We start from the raw sequence: 19,118 nt of genomic DNA, 5'->3' as shown, positions 1-19,118 counted from the left end.
TGTGATAAGAGGTGCTAATGAGGCCCCGAATGGCATCGGGGGAACCATTGCATGTCTATTCATCGGGCTCACAGGTTAACTCATTTAATTTAAGAGTCAGAAACATTTCAAGTGTCATGCAGCTACTTCTGCTGCCAAGCAAATCTGGATCCATCGACCCCCTTTTGATCCGTGGCATTAATAAAAAGCCTCTCTCTGACTCCGGCACAAAAACTCTCACATTTCAAAAGAAGCTGTGGGTTTATGTCTTAAAAGAATCACACATTATCTTTAAATGTCTGGTTCTGCAATAGGATTCACACACACACACACACACACACACACACACACACACCCTGACAAAAACACAGGTTCATGTTTGCATCATGTTCTTTGTTTATTCATTGCGAGTGGTAGCTGAGGTCTCCGTTGTAACTGTTTAGAGGGGTCAGAGGTCGGTCAGCAGTTAGATCTTCTTGCTGGTTCTCTTCAGCACTACAGAGCCGGCTTTGGAGGTCTAGAGGGAGACGGACAAAGTGGTGGGTTATTAAAGCAAGGTGCATGTTTGTTACAGCCTTATATTTTCGATAACATCATCAAAAAGAGAGAGTGCTATTTCCCAGAACAGTTTCACTGCTAATAATTCTCCGTATTTCAAATCAAATCAAATAGAAACTGGAAGCTGGAACCTGGTGAATGACCTCCGGTTCTAAGGGTCTAAACGTGAGACAGAATTGCTGTTAAGATGCACTTGAGTATCTCGTTAGCGTGCCCGGCTGCAGAAATGTACCGGTAATGCCGCTGATGCCCCCTCTGCTGCGTGCTGAGTATAATAACTGTCTTGTCACCACTCTAGCTTGTTCGGCGCTAAAAAGGCATTAAGCGAGTGTGTTTACCTCGATGAGCTTGCCTCCGCTGATCTCGGAGGTGTGGTGGTATTTGGGGAAAGTCACGCTCAGCTTGCCTCCCTCCATTTGCACCGTGGCCTGAAAACACGAAGGTTAGAATCAGCCGGCGAGCCGCGGTTACATCCAGTCCTGCCTTCCCCTTCGCTGCTGAGGACCTTTTTTAGACCCAGTGATGTTTTAAAGATTCTTACCTTGAATTTCTTGCCGCCGATGGTCTCCATGTCGCACTCCTTGCCGATGGTGAACTTGTTGGTGACCGTGGCGTTCGTGGGGTAGACCTGGGTCCAGGAGAAGTCGTCGCCGGCCTGCGTGACCTCCGTGATCAGCTTGTAGTCGCGGCCCTTCTCAATGACGTCGTCGGGGATACCTAGAGAGGAGAAAGGAGAGGTATGTGAGCTGGTAGGATAGGAGAAGGGAAGTACTGAATGTAATTACAGGTCTTGTTCTCACTGAGCAGCTTGCAGAAGGCGTCGTATCCCTCCTGGCTCTCGGTTTCCCATTTTCCGGCGAAGGCCATGACGGTGGTGGTTTTTGGCGTGTGGAGGCGTGAGAGCAGAGATGCTGAGGCAAGCTGAGGTGAAGAGCAAGGTACGGAGGAGCGAGACTGTTCCCCGTTTATATATACCGTATCTCGCCACCTCCCCTCATCTGCATGCGATGACACAAGAGTGCAATTATGGCAGAATATGATGACTACAATAGGCTACGAGGAGGAGGGCAATAACCTGCGTGAACGGGCGTTTATGGAGTTCCCAGGCAGTGAGTAAAACGCTGACTGCTCATCAGCGCCGAGCCGGGGGCTCACCTCCAGGTCAACGAACTCTCCCGCAATGGTTTTATGGCCACACCCTTCACTTTTACTGCCGCACAAGTCTGAAAATCAAATAAAAAAGGCTTTGTTTGAAAACATAATCCCCTTGGTTTTTAAGTGGTTTATTATCTTACATTGTGGATTGGTCTGATCCGTAAAGAGAGATCATCGTGTACTCGTTCAAAGTCTTCATTCAACGGAGATCAAACGTGGTATACAGTTTGTGTGGGGAGATACACATCATTATTTTGTCGTTATAAAAACTGAATCCAAGGCTGCATTATAAATAATCACCACAAAAAAAAAACCCTTTGAATCCCAAAAAAAGCCTCTGGGCTCATTGTGTGTATGGTTTTCTTTAATTTTTTATGAAATCAATTGCAAATCTTTTAAGGAAATGTGCACTATTAAAGTAAAATATCATCGTCTTCATTAAGGAAATGTGTTGCCCTGTCTGGCAAAATCTATTTCCACAACCTTCCTAAATAAAATAGTGTTTAAAGAATAAGGACCGCTGTATCATCTATGTTTATCTTCAGTGATCGGGGGGAAATGAAAACCAACAATGTGTCAGTGTAAATACTGTCTGTGGCACTCAGCCCCATTTGTTCCTCCCGAAGACATAAATCTTTAAATACACACTTTCATTTTGTTCAAAGAGATTTCCCAAAGCACCTGGGCATCGGAGCTTTTAGTCCAGCGTTACTCAAACAGGAGCATTCGTCGAGGACTCCGTTTGGCAGCAGATTTGGTTCAACGGCAAAGATTTCAGGCACCAAGTTGCTGTAAGTGGAGTGGACTACAGTTCCCATGTTCTTCAGGATGAAGGGACATGTCACCCAGTTTAACAGTGTGGCTGATAGATGTGTTTTTAGCTCTATGGCACAGAGGAATAACACATAACACCTTCATTGTTGGTCTAAATGGACCATAATGTACTAAATGAACATCATGCTGGATTGAAGAAGACGTGAAACTAAAGATTGAGACCATAAACTCATGTTTACAATGTTCACTGAGGTCATATTTGAGAAGGAGGGTCATTTACTACTGCTGTATTCATCTTTATTACATGATGCTTAAACTGACATGTATCTGTTTTTGTGTTTTTGATTTATAATTTAGATTTTAACAGATTAAAACTGATTGTGCAGGTGATAAAAAAAGGGTTATTAGGATGTCTCACCTAAATAAACAACACTAGAAGTAAAATTCAAACAAAGGAAAGGAGAAGAGAAAAAAAAGTATGTTATTTGTATGACATCAACAACAACAAAAAGCTGACGGTCATATTTTGCATTGATGTATAAATCAGTCGTGCCAACAATCTTACATTTTAATTAAAAAGTCACCTTGGAATGGTCCAGTTCTGAATGTGAAAAGTGTCTCTTTTCTGTGCTAATATCATTAGAGCTAAAGTGTTTTTTAATGTGATTAACTTAAATGGATAACCCAACATCTATAGAGGTATTATCTCCCACAGATAATTAAGTGAAAGCGAATGCATGGCAGCAAATAGAATTCTTTTATAAAGAAAACTAGAGGAGCTTTTCCTTTCAGAGCTGCACTGTGAGATGGAAATGAAGTGCAGCATCAAAAGCTTTTTACCTATTTACACTCTGTGAGAATCTAAAGCCCCCGAGGTGCTGCGGCGCTGAAGTCACCTTAATGGACAATTTCCAGCCGCCAGCTTGTTGGAGCGACATTATCCTGTAATTCTGTCAACAGTGTTTCTAAACCATGAAGAGTCAACGTGGCCTTGGAGCTTTTCATAGAAACATAAAACATCATATTGGCCAACATCCTATAAAAGAGACCCACTATCTCTCTCTCTCTCTCTCTCTCTCTCTCTCTCTCTCTCTCTCTCTCTCTCTCTCTGTCTCTCTCTCTGCAGTTAAAGGAAAACACACTTCTCTCATCACATTTAACATCCCGCCACGTTTTAACGGCTCACTACAACGTGACCCGCCGCCGGACTCAGATTGACCTTTAATACTCGCATTCGACCCTCCGGAATATTCCTCACGATGCACCATGAAATTCAAGCTACTTTATTACATTTGTTATGCAAATTTGCTTTATTTAAGGGGCCATTTACGCGACGTTTTCAACAACAGTATTTTTACTTTCTGGCCGTTCGTTTCCACGGCGACGGCATTTTGGTTGCTGCAAAACAAAAGTTTTTGAAACCAGGTTCCAGAGTGGAATCGCCCATAAAGTTTGAATAATTTGCAAATGTCTTGTCTTTTAAAGCGCCAAACAAATGTTATGCATAATGTAATCATTGCACCTGGACAACAGTCATTACTGATGCATTTAAATAGGAATAAACACAGCGTTTGTGTCTGATAACGAAATATTCCAACTTTATGGGCAACAGTGTATAATTATTATTCTGCTCATTCTGCATAATGTTTACTGTATTTTGATGCACTTTTACACGTCTTGTGTATTTAGTATGGATGTATTTTACACGGCAGTTTTCATACACTGGTATTGCTACTTTTTATGAAGTTGGGAAATCACTCAAAAATAAACATTCTTACATTGACATGACAGCAGCTTTAAATAATAAAAAAGTATCCATATCAATGTCCTGGCGTTACTTGGTATCAGATCGTCAAATATAACAACAAACGCATTAAAACATTCAGTAAAACCTATAAATTGAATACATGAATAATGATACTTTGTGTTTTTAATGGGCTCTGTTTAGCTCCACATTTCCTTTTTCTCTATTGTTGTTTTTAACTGCTCGCTGCACCGTTATATCTTATTTATTTATGCCACCGTTTGATGTCAAAGAGATGCAGTTTGTAGCTTTTAAGTTTGGGATTATGATGCGAGGCACCACAAATATATTATAGATACTGTTGAGAAGATGCTAAGTGCTCTGGTTTGTTTTATTTTAACCAGATGCCCGGATCTCCACATCGTCTTAGACGTGCATTTGAACGCAACAGAGGAAGCCTTCATGACGAATATAATATCCATCATATGGAGACGCATTAATGCTTTTCAGAGAGAGCGAATGACTTTCGCTTGGCAGCGATTGTCGATCTTCCAGTAAGACGATCGCCACACGGAGGTTACTACCTTTTCATTTACTGCTGGAGATTATAGTCTAATATTATATTAATCCATATTAATCTTCTGAATGATGAGAATGACCATCTCGTAGTGTTTAGTCCAGCTAAGTAGACAGATCTAGATGAAGTGTCAGAAACAGTGATGCACTTGTCAAGGCCGCCACAGTTCGATTTTTTAGCAGAATGTCCTCAATTTGGATTCTCAAGGTCAAACAAAATCTAACCATCGGCAGCAGTGAATAGAGAGCAAAGTACAGTAGTTGTAGTTTATTGTGGGAGTCGTAAACTCGTGGTTACACTTTAATAGCAGGCTGTAATTTAAACTTTTGCTGCAACTTTCCCTTCCTTTTTTTCTTCTCTGATGAATCCCTCGGGACAATAAGTAACCAGAACATTAGCCAATACCCAACCGCATCCCGATGAAGTCATGCGTTGCTCTCGCCTCTCTTCTTGCTTCATGATCGCCATCTTTCCGCATATGTGTGTGTGTGTGTGTGTGTGTGTGTGTGTGTGTGTGTGTGTGTGTGTGTGTGTGTGTGTGTGTGTGTGTGTGTGAAAAGTGAGAGAGAACAAGACGACTGAGCTGAGCTGACGATGACTACGAGAAAAAAAGAAAGAAGAAAAAACAAGAATATGAACAAACGAACAGGGAGTTAATGAAGAAGAGAAGAGAGGGAAGAGAGGGGGGAGGAAGAAAAGATTCTAAAGAAAGATACATATAGATAGATTCCTTTTATCTACAGCTATAAAGAGGGGATTTGCGATGGAGGAATTAAAGGAGGGGAGGCCTTGATATGCAAATGAAGCTGCTGCTAATCAAAGCAATAAGATTAGCCTTCCAAATTGAGATGAAGAAAGGCTCCATTATCTGGGCCGAGTGTCATGTTTAATAACGCGGAACGGCATGGTAATTCACAAGTGATGCAACTGTAGCCCATGTGGGTGTGTTTATATGCGTGTGCGTGTGTGTGTGTGTGTGTGAAAGAGAACAAAAATGATACATAGAGAATTAAACATGTGAAAGACAAATAGTGATCTTGTCTGTGTGCGGGGGGTTGGTGTCACCGTGCGTTCGTATGTGTGAGCGAGTGTGTAGATAGTGAAAGAGAGGGCGCAAAAAGCTGGTTCCCATGGGAAAGTGTGTGTGTGTGTGAGTGTGTGTGTGTGTGTGTGTGTGTGTGTGTGTGCATGCTTGGCTTTGATGCCAAAATGTTGCGCTATGTGCAAGATGAACACGTGGTTAAACGGTGTGAAAGAAGCAGCTTTGCATGAGCCAACACGATATCAGCCTCAGAGAATTCCTAAAAACGAATCGCTAAATTAAAGAGAGAACGGTCTGCAGGTGACGGAGTAAACCCGCAGCACAAAAACATGCTTTAAGAGAGGGAGAGAGAGAGAGAGAGAGAGAGAGAGAGAGAGAGAGACCTTGTTGAACTAAGGGAAGTTGAGTGAAACAGGATCGGAGGAGTTTTATGTGCAATGATTGCAATTGGTTGGTGTATGGAAGTGTCATATTTAGCTTTTTCTGATATTGTATGTTAAAATGTGTAATTGTCTTCTTAAATATGTGCACATTTTGCAGGATTTTCCACAACAGATATCTCGGCCTTAATTAAAGCCAGGTTCAAAATTCTTGTTTCATTTTGTTGATATCTTTTTATATCACCCAAAAATACAGTCTAAACCCATTTTAAAAATGCATTTTCACTGTTTTTAGGATGAAAATGTTCTATAAATCAGGCTATGAATGATATATGATCAAACCCTTCTGTGGAAACCTTCAGAATACAGATGGGAATGGAAGTGGAAGGTTTGGTGGATGTAAGTGCTCCTGAAGTGGAGATTTCTGGTGCAAAAACAGCCTTTTAAAGATATGTGCTCAAGGTGAATGGGGTGCAAAAAATACATTTCACCGTGAAACTTCAATTATGACAGTTGTTTGCTGAAATTTGTATTTATAAATATACAAATTGGCTATTATCTAATGCTCACCTTTGGTGAGTTGAAGATAAATCTACAGACGCAGATAGACAAGGTCGTAAAAAAAAAAAACTAAATTAATATTTTACATGTTTGTCTGAACAAAGACAAAGACTCGTCAAATGACGGGAGTGAAACATGTAAAACGTAATACTAAATGTGTTTTAAGCTGCTTATAACAGACGTGTGATGATCCAAAAACTGGAAAGGAACAAGTAGAAACCTTTCTGCAGCAAAGTGGTTTATTGCAATCATGAAACACGCAGGGAAAAAAGCATCGGTGTGCAAGTGAGGCTGCCGCTTGTTTGTGGTAATTTAATCAGTCGATCACAACTAATTTTGACCACGACGGCTGAAAAACGGCTGCGCACCTTTAACTTTGAAGAACCTGTCAGGCAGAGCCGCCTCAGTAACTCGGGCAATGAGCCAATCTAACCATTAAACACGGAGACAGAAATAGGCCACGCGAGCCGCCAACGGTAAGCATTCTGTTGTTGTTATCTTTCACCGTTACTCAATCCGACCTGACAGCCTTGCCATCCTTTGGGGAAGGAAACGGCAGCCACTGGTGATTAGAAAGCCCCCGCCGCCCCTGCCTCATCCAGGGAGCCAAATTATGCCTACATTAATATTTCATATAACACAGGACTCACGGAGAAACCACATGTGTACTCAGCCCTTTGTCTTCATGTCAAATGAAATGTGCTCGGCAATCATCAGAGGGTGAAGAGCGGGTGATAGGAGGGGCGATTAGCACGGGGGGGAGGAAGATGAGAGGGAAGGGAGGCAAGGGAAGGAAAAGGAGGATTAAAAAAGTGAAGTTGAGTTGAGGGAGGAGAAGAAAACGTACAGGTGAGAGGGGAGATGAGGAGGAGGCCGCTGAGGAAGGTGAAGTGATGTCAATGATGAAAGGCAAGTAGAGCGAAGGGGGGGAGTAAAAGGGGGAGAGGAGAAGAAGGGGGAGAAATACCTCGGTGCTTTAAATAATGTAAAGAGGGGAAAGCTTACGCCACGCTGGGCTGCACGGAGGACAAAGAGGGTTGTAACATGTGAGAGCAGGAGCTGCAATGTTTGTGTTTGCTTTTGTATCTGCATGATATATATTATCAAGAGATGATAACTGCCAGATAGAAACACAGTTTAAGGCGTTCAAGAGAGAGTTTCCGACACAAAGAGAAAGAAAGACGAGGCCGATGAAATGAACGCCCGTGAGAAAAATCCCATAAGCTAACGAGACAGATGCTAGCTAGGAGAGTAGGTGGCTTCCTTCTTTCTTTCGTTTTATCTGTCTGACAATTTAGGCAAATAGTATGGAAAACATTACATGCACTGTTGTGTCGTATGGATTTTGCTCTGCAAGCATACTTCAAACTTTATTTTGTATTTAGTTGGTGGCTTTCTACAGCCTACACCAATGTGTAAGCAAACAACACGTTTTTTATGCTCTCCTAACATGCTATGTGGGTAATTTAGTAAATGAAGCCTCGACAATGAAGCAGGGTATGCTGGAGAGCATGGCTACCTTGTGATTGACGAGTCAAAGCTACCAGGAAATCTTGTCTAAGAACCACAAAGTGCTAATTTTGAGCTAGCCAAATATATCGTCACAAATTAATATCACAGCCTACGTGAATTATAGATGAACCTTGCTAGCAACCTACGTGCTAATATCGATGTCTAGACCATGCTCCTCCTTAGCTCCATCCTCCTGTCCAAATATGGTCACTCCTGGCTCCGAAAACCAAGATGGCGACATGCCACAGTGCTTAAATGCAGCTTCAAACGGGTGGTGCACAACGGATCATGACATGGCGGCTTCTTGTAGACAGTCTATGTCCTGAACGCATAGAAATGAAATAAACTCCTGCTCAGACAGCCAATCATTTTAACTAAGGATCTGTATACGCCCCCCCCCCCCCCCCCACACACTCACTTTTACTTAATTTCCGTAGCTATCATCGAACATAACTAATCTTGACGGTTATGGATCAGGGAGAAACGTTGAGACTCAATAAGGTGAAGCTAAAGTTATTCCCACATGATCCTCCAGGGGCCTCCATGATGTCCCTCCTCTTGTCCTTGACTGGTTTAACGGCCCGGTCTGTCCCAGACGACGTCTGCATTTTGAACTTCGCCAATGTGACCTACCGAGTGTCCCTGAACGTTACGGCAGCGCTGAAAAAGTGCAAAAGGGACCGTACACTTGTCACATTGACCTTATGGTGTCCTCGACTATCTTCCACGTTCACACTGCAAAAATAAACATCACACTGAACGTGTGAAAGAGGCCTCGTCTTTCCCACCACATTCTCTATCGACTGACATTCTTCTTGTGCGAAACCTATTCAGCTAAACTAAAATCCTCATTACTGAGAATATGGACCAATAGAGTTAACTTGGTCTCAAAGGTTAATCCGTCCAGCTTGCTCTGCAGCTGACGCAATATGATATCATCATTCATTTTTTTTTTTATCAGCAGAGTTTTTTGATTGAATGGATCAATCTAAATGAAGTTCAATACAAGGTTAGAGGCTTCAGAGGCAAGATAAACCACTTTGTTTTAGAAGCCTATAGATCGGACGATGCAGTCAGCAGAAAAGTTTGATGCTAAATCTGTTTATATGTGACACTCGTCCTCTGAATATCTGCTTAAAATTTGGAGCAAATGATGTACTTTTGAGTTGTGAATGGATGTGATTAGAGAAGGGAATCACAGTTTAGGCTGCTGTGATTGGTTCAGTGATTGGTTGAAGACTTTTAAACGTCCTGTAATGTTTGGTCTGTGCTGCCAAAGATAGTCGTTTTCATTTTGACCTGCTTTATATGCTGCAAACAACGAAGACACCTGTAATGCCTGGTGTTATATTCTGGCTGCTTGGGAGTCTAATCCTGGAACAAGAAGTCAGATTTTTACATACAATGACATCATCAGTGTCATCATCATTATGACACAATGAGCCTCTGAGCACAGACATGGAAAAAGGCCCCACACATACATTATAGTAGATTAGCCTCTTGTTCTGTGTCTCTTTGCAGTAGCTTAGTGTCACTTTAAAATAATATATGATGGTCAGACCTTCAGAGGCCATGAAAATTCACACAAATATTATAAAATCTCTCACTGGTGCTGGTTGTTGCTCACATGTAGATTAATGAAAGGGCCTACTGGGCACAGGCCAAAGGGCCCAAATCAGCCTTCAACTTCAAAATGTTTCTCAAAGAGACACGTGTCATCAAAATGATGATAAAGAAACGAAATAAACAATAAAAAAGCTGCAAGGCAACAGAAAAAGTCCACCAAGAGACTCATAAACGGCGGTGAAAATGGGAAAAACAACCACAAAGCGATACAAAAGTATACAACAATGAGATACAAAGCTACTACAGAGAGATACAAAACAGCTTCAAAGAGACAAAACAACACCACCAAGTGACTTTATACTCTAAAGCAGTTGATTTTGAGTTATTTTAGTCTGGACTAATGTGGCACTGCCAACCCTGGTGCCACTCCGCTAACACGGCTGTCGTCCCCACAAATCAGTTTTTGCTTCAACAGGGGCATGTTTACAGGATCGGCTTCATGCAAATATGAATCAAATCAAGGAATACCCTGGAGGGCTGGAGCCCCGCTGAAACTAATCTCTTTCACGTCTGTGATTGCGTGACCCCAACGGCAAACAATAAAAGTCACAAATTAAGCCCGTCAAGACAAATGGCACACCTCCCGTATGACTCTCTGATAACACAGATACAGGTGGCACCGGGTTCATCCCATTGACAATAAATGGGCACGTTGTCACCAACAGATGGGGCTTTTCTTGTTGAAAACAAAGAAACGCGTGGACACGCACAGACTAAGTGACTGATAGATGTTTTCCAACAAATGTGATTTACACTTGAGGTTCTGAAATAGAGGGGGGGGGGGGTCTTCTCCAGGAGTCTGCGTTGGCCACTACTTGGAGCTTCACCCTTGTTAATTACACAAACAAGCACGCACTTGAAAGGGAGCTACTAGTTACCAGCTGGTTGGCTGGCTGATTACCGCTAGCTTGCCTCCAGGTTGAGTGCACTCCCATCACGGTGAGATGACTGCAGCCTCTTGTTAACCCTTATTGTATGAAACAACCCAGTGGCTCACCTTCAAGCACACTTATCCGCCTCTTGTTCCCAAAACCTCTTTCGACATCCATAATTATGCCCGTGTCCGTGTGCGTCCTCGTGTATGCATCGCCGTCCCCTCTCACTAGCCGGGGGAAGTTAGCGGCGGCAGCCTCGAGGGCGCTTCAGTATCCTCTCCCTCTAACCTGATTATTAATTACCGTGTGCTTCTCGCTGACCGCAGCCCAAACAACGCTGTTACCAAGGAGACGGACCCAAAGTCATTCACAAACAAGATTTCAGGAAACACGGGTTCAGGTACATTACAGCAGACCGCTCTGATACATTAAGTCTGTTCGTGTTTTATCAATAATTTAATTAAGGTGGCCTCATTCACGTCAAGTTAAAAATTGCTGAAAAATATGTAGGCGGCACCTGCAACGAGCCTGGCATCGTCTCAAAAGCACCGTCAAGTCAATAAACACTCGAGATGAATCCCGTCATCTGGGCGCAAAATCAGGAGTTGATCAAAGCGACTGCGTGCCAGAAAGTCAGTCATGCCCGAGCTGCACGGCACTCTGTGGTAATCAACCTGGAGCGCTGCCTGCAGTGAGGCCGAGGGACGGCACTCTCTAAATGTAAGGCTGCTGGCAATCAGTGAGTGTGTGTGTGTGTGTGTGTGTGTGTGTGTGTGTGTGTGTGTGTTTGTGTTGAGATTAAGTACTTGCCAGCAGCAAAATATGGCTTATAATGCCACACAAGTGTGCCCAGTGTTATTTTAGTACTGGCCATAGGATGATGTATTGCACTCACTCTCTCTCTTTCACACGCGCACACACACACACACACACACAGAGAGAGAGAGAGAGAGAGAGAGAGAGAGAGAGAGAGAGAGAGCCTGCCAAATGCTGACATTACATAGACTTGAACTTCTGTCCATAAAGAATGTAGGCAAAATGTGTGGTAAAAAAAAAGAATGTATTCAAACAAACTATCAGTTCCCCTGAACGATTGTGTTGAACCGTCTTCCCTATTTTAAAACCTGCATTGTTTAAATCCTTGAATCCTGAATGAACGTCACTCTTTACCATGTGCATTCATGGAAAGCAAACAAAACCGGTTCCCTTTGTCACACACAGCACGACTAGTGGTCAAAAACTCTTTGGAGACAAAGAGGGCGACAATCAATCCATTTCTGAAAAGTGAAGCCAAAACTGAAGTGCCTTAAACTTGCTTTGTCTCTGCTGGCCATCAGGGGGCGACTCCTATATGATTGTAAAAAGAAGTCTGATTGCATGAAAGTCTATGAGAAAATGAACCTACTTCTCTCTTGATTCATTATCTCAGTAAACATGAGTTTATGGTCTTGATTTTACGTCTTCTTCAATCCATCATGATGTTAATTTCGTAAATGATGGTCCATTTAGAGTCAAATGGACCACCAAAGAACACATTTTTGTCTTAAGCTCTGGTTGCAAGAAAACAAGATGGCTACAGCCAAAAACCAACATGGCAACGGGCCAGAAAGCCGAACTCAAGGCAATGGATGACTATGTCCACCTTATTTCATCCGGTCTTGGGATAGATCATAGCAGTGAACTCAGAGGACACCACGAGTGTTACCATGGTAATTGTTTTGGCATCTTACAAGCCCTTCAGAGTAAAAAAAAAACTGGGTTGGAGCTTTATATTGTATTGCTGTTTTCCACCTTTGAAAATGATTCCTTCAACAAATACACAACCAAGAAATCAGCCATTATAATGACTCATACAAAATGGCTTCTGAACTTAGTCCAGATGCAGTTTGTTTGGCTTCCCCAAACAGGAGCTTATCTGATTGTAGGACGGAGGGATAAAAGGTCCATTCCACCAGAGACCATGACATTTGGTTCACTGGTCTAAGTTCTGTGCTTATGACGGACTGATCATTCATAATTGTTTTAAATTGCAGTCCTGCGGTAAAACCTTTTCACTGCTCACCATCAAACCTTTTTAATATGAACTATCGGCCCCACACAGAACCCCCGGAGCTGAAGGACGTTAATGACACGCTGTCATCATCCATGTTATTAGTTACACCTGTGTTTATTCTGCTGTAACATTCAAAAGCATCCACTGTGGACAAAAATGTCTACGTGGCCTTTTCAAGTGTCACAGGGGTTGTGGTTTAATCCTGCAGTCAGTCATGAATGCACCATTGTCCTGGCTGGCATGTAACTCCACCTTCTGTCGGAGTGTTTTCATTTTGTCAAGTAATAAAACAGTCTTTTGTTTTATCTGTGAGTTGATTTGAATGTATTTATGTTGATTGCATGTAAAGGAGGGATTCTCTGAATTGTTGCAGCTTCTGGAATTTAGATTAATTACTTTAGTTTGAAAACAGAGCACAGTCAAAAGCAACATGCTGCTGGAGATAAATGTTAAAGATATAACCCTAACCCCAACCATAACCATAACCCCAATTTTCACATTTGATGAACAAATGTAAAAAAATGCAAATGTGGTCGCAAACTACAGATAGCCTACAGATCGCGTCTAAAAGGATGTAACTTTTTCTATGACTTCCTGTCAAATCTTCAAAGGCTGATGGAAACTGTCTGACTGGAGTGCAGGTTTAGGCTCCGCCTCCTGCTGCTCGTCTACTTTCCAGGCGAGGCGCGGTTCATCTCGAACGAGCCTAATAACTTCTACATGGTGACAGATGGAACCAGGGGGGTTGTGGGTAGTGGGCTGTGGTTTCCACATTGGTGAGGGGATTAAAGGGGGAAAACAAGGGGGGGGGATAAGGAAGTCACGCCCCTTTACAGTGGACCAACACAGAACCATCCATATTTTTTCCTGACATACAAGACTCTCTCTTGATGGATGCATATTTAAAGGCTGCCAGCCCGTGATTGGCTGTGACTGCCAGCCAATGGGTGTGAGAGAAGAATGAAAGACCCTCGTAAGTGTAGTAAACATCTCACACATACACACAAAAATAGCTCTCACACACGTGAATTTATTTGCACATATAAGAAACCAAGTCATCAACATAACAAACAAGCAGAGGTTTCTTTCCAGATCATAAGCACCTCTCTCATATCTCCACATCTCCGTCTCTCCGTCTCTCCGTCTCTCCGTCTCTCCGCCTACGTCTTCTTGGTCTTCTTCTCGGCGAGGTAGCTTTGGCAGTAGAAGTTACTGAAGAGGGCGATGAGGCTGAGAGAGTAGGCACACACAACCACGTTCATGGAGTCGGGGAAGTCACAGTCGGCAAACAGGTTGTAGGTGGTGTGGATGGTAACTATGAAAAACTGGAGCTGGGAGACAGACAGACAGACAGACAGACAGACAGACAGACAGACAGACAGACAGACAGACAGACAGGCAGACAGACAGACAGACAGACAGACAGACAGGAGAAGGAAAGAGTGAGACAAAACCAATGACCAGAAACTGTGAAAGACTTTTTTAACGTTCAATATATTTCAACTTGTGCAAAAAAATGTCTATTGTCATGCCAGTTAAGCAAATTGGATTTTGAGTTTGAGACAGAGGAAGGACCCCAAGGTGATGGTCATATAAACCAAATAAGACCAAAATAATTCTGAAAATGTTCCCGACATTCATGCACAAGGAGAGTCCTTTGAGACGATGACGTAACGCATTGAAAATGTCCTCTTTTTTAAACTGTCACAGTTCCTTCCTTTGGAGTTTTGCTGAAAATGTTATCCTGTTCACAACGGCACATTGTAACACATAGAAAAACGTTGTAATCCTGTTCAGGAAGACCTTGACCCGTGACCCTGCGAAATCCAAAGTTAGTTTTCTAAAACTTTTTTGAAAAGTTGGCAGCCTTGAATTCTAGTCATTCATGAAGTCGTGACTTTATATCGTCAAATATAAAGTATTTATAAATATGTAAGTTCCTGGAGCCAATGGTGGACAATTAGCCTGTTGTTGTATGCGGCCCTGCAGGTAGAGTCTCGCAAAGACGTCAGCGTGTGTGTGTGTGTGTGTGTGTGTGTGTGTGTGTGTGTGTGTGTGTGTGTGTGTGTGTGTGTGCGTGCGTGCGTGTGTGTGTGTGTGTGTGTGTGTGTGTGTGTGTGTGTGTGTGTGTGTGTGCTTCATAGAGCCACTAAAGTAATCAGGCAGAAATCATGTGTATGAATGAACATTATGGACGTTGCGCATCCATCCATCCACCCCGTTCCACACACACCTCCCCTTCCAATGTAATTAATAATTACCCCCACCCCCCCCCACACACACACACACACATATACACACACACACACACACACACGCACACACAGACAAAGAAATATAATCTCCAATCTCCCCAATCAACTCATCTATCTCAGCTTCAGTTCACCAGCCAACTGTTAATGAATGTGTGTGTGTGTGTGTGTGTGTGTGTGTGTGTGTGTGTGTGTGTGTGTGTGTGTGTGTGTGTGTGTGTGTGTGTGTGTGTGTGTGTGTGTGGGTTCACTTGGAAGGTCAGCACAATTATTCTTACATCATGGCGGTCGGCCACCGTACTGACCTATATATGCTGCAGCCTACAGGATGCATTGTCTCTTCATCAACGCTATAAGTAGAAACCAGATGGTCCTGTTGTTAGTTAATCCGTCTAGTTACGCCAACAGCCAATCAGAAGAAAGACCAAACCAAGCAGGAGGCCTCGTGTTGCTTACATGCTTACATGCTTACAGCGGTCACGTTATTTGGAAGAATATACCCGATAAAGTTTATACATAGAGATACATAGAGGGAAAGATTTGCCAATGCATTCAAAGATGCCTAATTGTCTCCCTGCTACAGGTGTAACTACCGGGGTCTGGTGGTCCTCCTGGGTCCACTCCCAATGTCCCCCCTGATGCTTTAAACCCTGAACCCTGCAGGGACCTCACTGACGTCAGCTTGGTAAATGGTTTTACAGCCTGATCTGAACGTCCTCCAGGCTCGCTGATTTGTGGGTAATTCCCTCAGGTAAAGGCTGCGGTCGAAAAGTCCAGAAAGATATGACGTCCTCGTCTTTTCCTGCCCACACGAACGTGACCTCGTTTAGACAACCAGACTCGGATCTATTTTCCCTCCTTTTCAGACATTTAATATTTATTAATGTTGATTATGAGAATTATATTTCCTTTTCCTTTAATTTTCTTTTTTTTTTCTTTACTGTAACATGCTGCCAATAAATAAATACAAATAAAGTGAAACATTTTCACTGTCCACTCATATTTATCAACACAATTCCCCAGTATGTGACTGCATGAAAATAATTGTGAAGTATGAACGATATCAGTGGCGAATGGTGCGTCGTCGTGTGTTTCCTTTAGTTAGACAACGGTTTCAAACGTAATGAAAATAGACAAAGAATGGAAAAGAGAAGGAAAGTAGAGGCAAAGTGAATGTACACACACACACACACACACAGGCAGATACTGACTAGCTGCAGGGAGGTGAGGTAGCGCTTCCACCAGAGGTGTTTGGAAACGCTGGGTCCCAGAGCGGCCAGGCCGTAGTACAGATACATCACCACGTGGACCAGGGAGTTGATCAGGCCGATCAGGAAGGCTGTGGACGGAGGAAGAGCGTTAACACACTGTGCCCTCGAGCACGTGGGTCTAAAACCGCGTGCTCTGTTTCACTTGACCTTTCTGCGAGACGGTGCTGGTGGGCTGGCGTGTAAATACTCACACTGGCCACCAGCTACATATTTGACCCCGGCCCACCAGTTGAAGATCATGGTGGCGTGATGGTAGACGTGGAGGAAGGTCAGCTGATTGTTCTTCTTCCTCAGGATGAAAAACATCTGAAACAAACACACGCAAAAAGGCGGGCATGCTGTGAGGTCTCGCGTGTTTGAATATGGAAATGCATGCATGTTTGAAAGGTTTCATACTCACAGTGTCGCTGAGCTCTATGACTTTGGAGATGTAGAACCACCAGCACACTCTGGCCATCTGGAGACACAGATGTATTTTTATTTTGTTATATTATGAACCACCAAAACGTGTCCGTATGGATGCATGAAACATATTCCAGAGATTGTGGTGACAAGGATTCACCCTCATGGCCAGCGGGCTGTCGCTGTAGTCGACCGGCTGGCACAGCAGGCTGTATCGGGCCAACCAGGAAGAGGCTGCAAACTGGAAACAGACAGAAGACTCACTGGACAGGGAACATAAATACTCTGGTATATATACATATCAGAGTATTTAACATAAACAAGCAGTGAACACAATACTGACACCATAGTATCAACTTTTATTGTTGATTGTTATCGATAACAGTTGCCTGTTTCCACATCCAGTAGACAGATTAACATTCAGACTTGTCTTCTGACCATAGACTATGTAATCTGTGGTTTGAATCCTGGAGTTTCTCCATTCTGACGAACATCATCTTGGTTTTTCACCATCGCCATCTCATTTTTAAAAATGTTTGCCACTAGAAGTGACACGAGAGGGTGAAGCAAAATACAACCGAACACTGAATAAGACATTGTTAGGTGATCAAAATGTTATATTTCATTTTCATGAACTGCTAACAAACTGTGAAAGGGATAAAGGGATGTTATTGTTGCATCTGCTTAACAATACATGCAAAAATGTGATAAATGTCTATTTATATCATACTTGTTGTCTTCTTTGCAGAATTATGTTGATTGCTGATGGACGCGATTCGTGGAATTTGAATGATTTCAACTCAAATGTGGATGTTTTCATAAAGATGGCCGCCTCCTTGTCTACGTTATGATTGTGAGTGAACATGTTGTTTTGCATGCCGCGTACATGGATGGTTGCAGACCGTCGTACAGAAGCTGAAGACGCTCTAACGTCCGTTTCACTGAGGATTTTAAAGAACAATGGGAACACCAAAGGATTTACATCTAATTACATCGTATTTTAGCTCCACAAGCATCACAGTTAGTACCTCATAGAACATGTATGCAGACAGGCAGACCATGGCAAAGTTGTACACTATCAGGACGGCTTTGAGATTGACCGGCTGCCTCTTCTCCATCAGCTTTGGCCCCGCCCATATGATGATGAGGTAGCACAGGAAGATGAGGCTGATTGGCACAGGAGAGAAGACCAGCAGCCAATCATCAGTCCTCTTGTCTGGAGGCAGAGAAAAGTACAAGCAAAGATTTTGTTGACTTGAATATAATTATATCAGTGAAATATGAGAGGAATTGATAAAAGTAAAAGATAAAGACTTGCCTCCATTTCCCAGAATCCCTTGGTAGAATGATTGTAATTTCTGCCACATCGTGAGAGCCTGAAAACCAATAAATGGACACACAATAATGTATTTTTTTATATTATTTCACAGTTTGTGGGTTGGTAGGCACTTCAGACACCTAAATGTATGCACACGTGGCTTTTTCATGATAAATTACAGTCAAAGACAAATTCAGGAGTAATGAAACAAGACGTCTGTCCTGCCAACGTAATCTGAGCCAGTAAGAAGGTAAGAGACACAAATGACACAAATCCATAATGGGATGTTAAATAGGTAGACTTGTAGTTCTCGAGACCGGTCTTGGTCTCGAGACCGGTCTCAAGACCGCTTTTTCGTGGTCTTGGTCTTGTCACGGCCTCGACAGTCTTTGGTCTCGGTCTTGTCTCGGTCTCGGGTCTCTCGGTCTCGCAATGTCTCGGACTGGCAGCGCGGTCTCGAAGGGAATGTAACCTATCCAGGCAGGCAAGGACAGTTTTTTTTTAAAATACAGCTATCATTATACGCCCCCTTCAAGTACCAATCACATACATTTTGTGACACAGACGGCGGCGCTTGTCCTCTCACGCTTCCCCTCCCTCCTCCTCCCCCCTCCCCCCTCTGAAGCCTCTGAAGCACGGTCAAGATCTATGAAGGAGGACGCAAAATGTCGGCGAATTCGTCAGTCATCAGGTTCGGTTTTACAGACCATAAAGAGATTGTTTGCCAGTGGGCAATGGCCTATGCCATTTCAGTGATGCTGATATTATAATATAATAATATTTAGAATTAACATTTTATCTACAAATTAAGGAAAATTTAAATTGGTGACATATTTCCAATTCATTAGACTTTTTTTTTAAGGTGCAGGGTGGTGTTGGGGGCTTGTTATTTTGTTAGATGACTTTAGGACTATAGTCATGTCAGTCCTTAACAGCACTCAAGAGTCAATCCTCAAATAGTGTAGTACGGTGTGGTCATGCAATTGCTACACATATTAGATTTTTAGTCAATTGATGAAAACATTTATAGTGAGTTCAC

General features: G+C 42.8%; 2 protein-coding genes across 4 annotated transcripts; both read right to left on the bottom strand.

Annotated features, from left to right (window-relative positions):
• Window positions 1-356: 356 nt before the first annotated feature.
• Window positions 357-11,044, bottom strand: LOC311012315 (gastrotropin-like). Of its 3 annotated transcripts, XM_084007722.1 has the most exons (6): window positions 10,906-11,044; window positions 1,693-1,760; window positions 1,338-1,535; window positions 1,079-1,254; window positions 876-965; window positions 357-496 (listed from the first exon to the last, which is right to left on the bottom strand). In XM_084007722.1, the coding sequence occupies exons 3-6, from the start codon at window positions 1,402-1,404 to the stop codon at window positions 446-448; spliced, it is 384 nt and encodes a 127-aa protein (XP_083863848.1). In that variant the 5' UTR covers window positions 1,405-1,535; window positions 1,693-1,760; window positions 10,906-11,044; the 3' UTR covers window positions 357-445. The 3 variants fall into 3 exon arrangements, with proteins under 3 accessions (XP_083863848.1, XP_083863847.1, XP_083863846.1); XM_084007721.1 differs by having other exon boundaries at window positions 1,338-1,760; XM_084007720.1 differs by lacking the exon at window positions 1,693-1,760 and having other exon boundaries at window positions 10,906-11,026.
• Window positions 11,045-13,903: 2,859 nt separating this feature from the next.
• On the bottom strand, window positions 13,904-17,990 carry elovl8a (ELOVL fatty acid elongase 8a; the record flags this gene model as incomplete). Its single annotated transcript, XM_084006934.1, has 6 exons — window positions 13,904-14,167; window positions 16,300-16,427; window positions 16,551-16,665; window positions 16,760-16,816; window positions 16,922-17,002; window positions 17,790-17,990. Coding segments are annotated over 6 exons (753 nt in total), but the record flags the coding sequence as incomplete, so codon positions are not given.
• Between the last annotated feature and the right edge of the window lie 1,128 nt (window positions 17,991-19,118).

This window comes from Eutrigla gurnardus (assembly GCF_963514095.1).
Source record: "Eutrigla gurnardus genome assembly, chromosome: 4".
Classification (NCBI taxonomy): Eukaryota; Metazoa; Chordata; class Actinopteri; order Perciformes; family Triglidae; genus Eutrigla; species Eutrigla gurnardus.
Note: the sequence above shows the minus strand (reverse complement) of the source record. Positions and strands in the feature narration are given on the sequence as shown.

Excerpts from the sequence above, each read along its gene's own strand:
- LOC311012315 (XM_084007720.1), bottom strand. The coding sequence starts at position 10,957 with ATGGATGTCGAAAGAGGTTTTGGGAACAAGAGGCGGATAAGTGTGCTT. Across the intron at positions 1,255-1,337 it reads CGCCTTCTGCAAGCTGCTCA|GTATCCCCGACGACGTCATT; the intron begins GTGAGAACAAGA and ends TCTCCTCTCTAG. Across the intron at positions 966-1,078 it reads TCGGCGGCAAGAAATTCAAG|GCCACGGTGCAAATGGAGGG; the intron begins GTAAGAATCTTT and ends TCGTGTTTTCAG.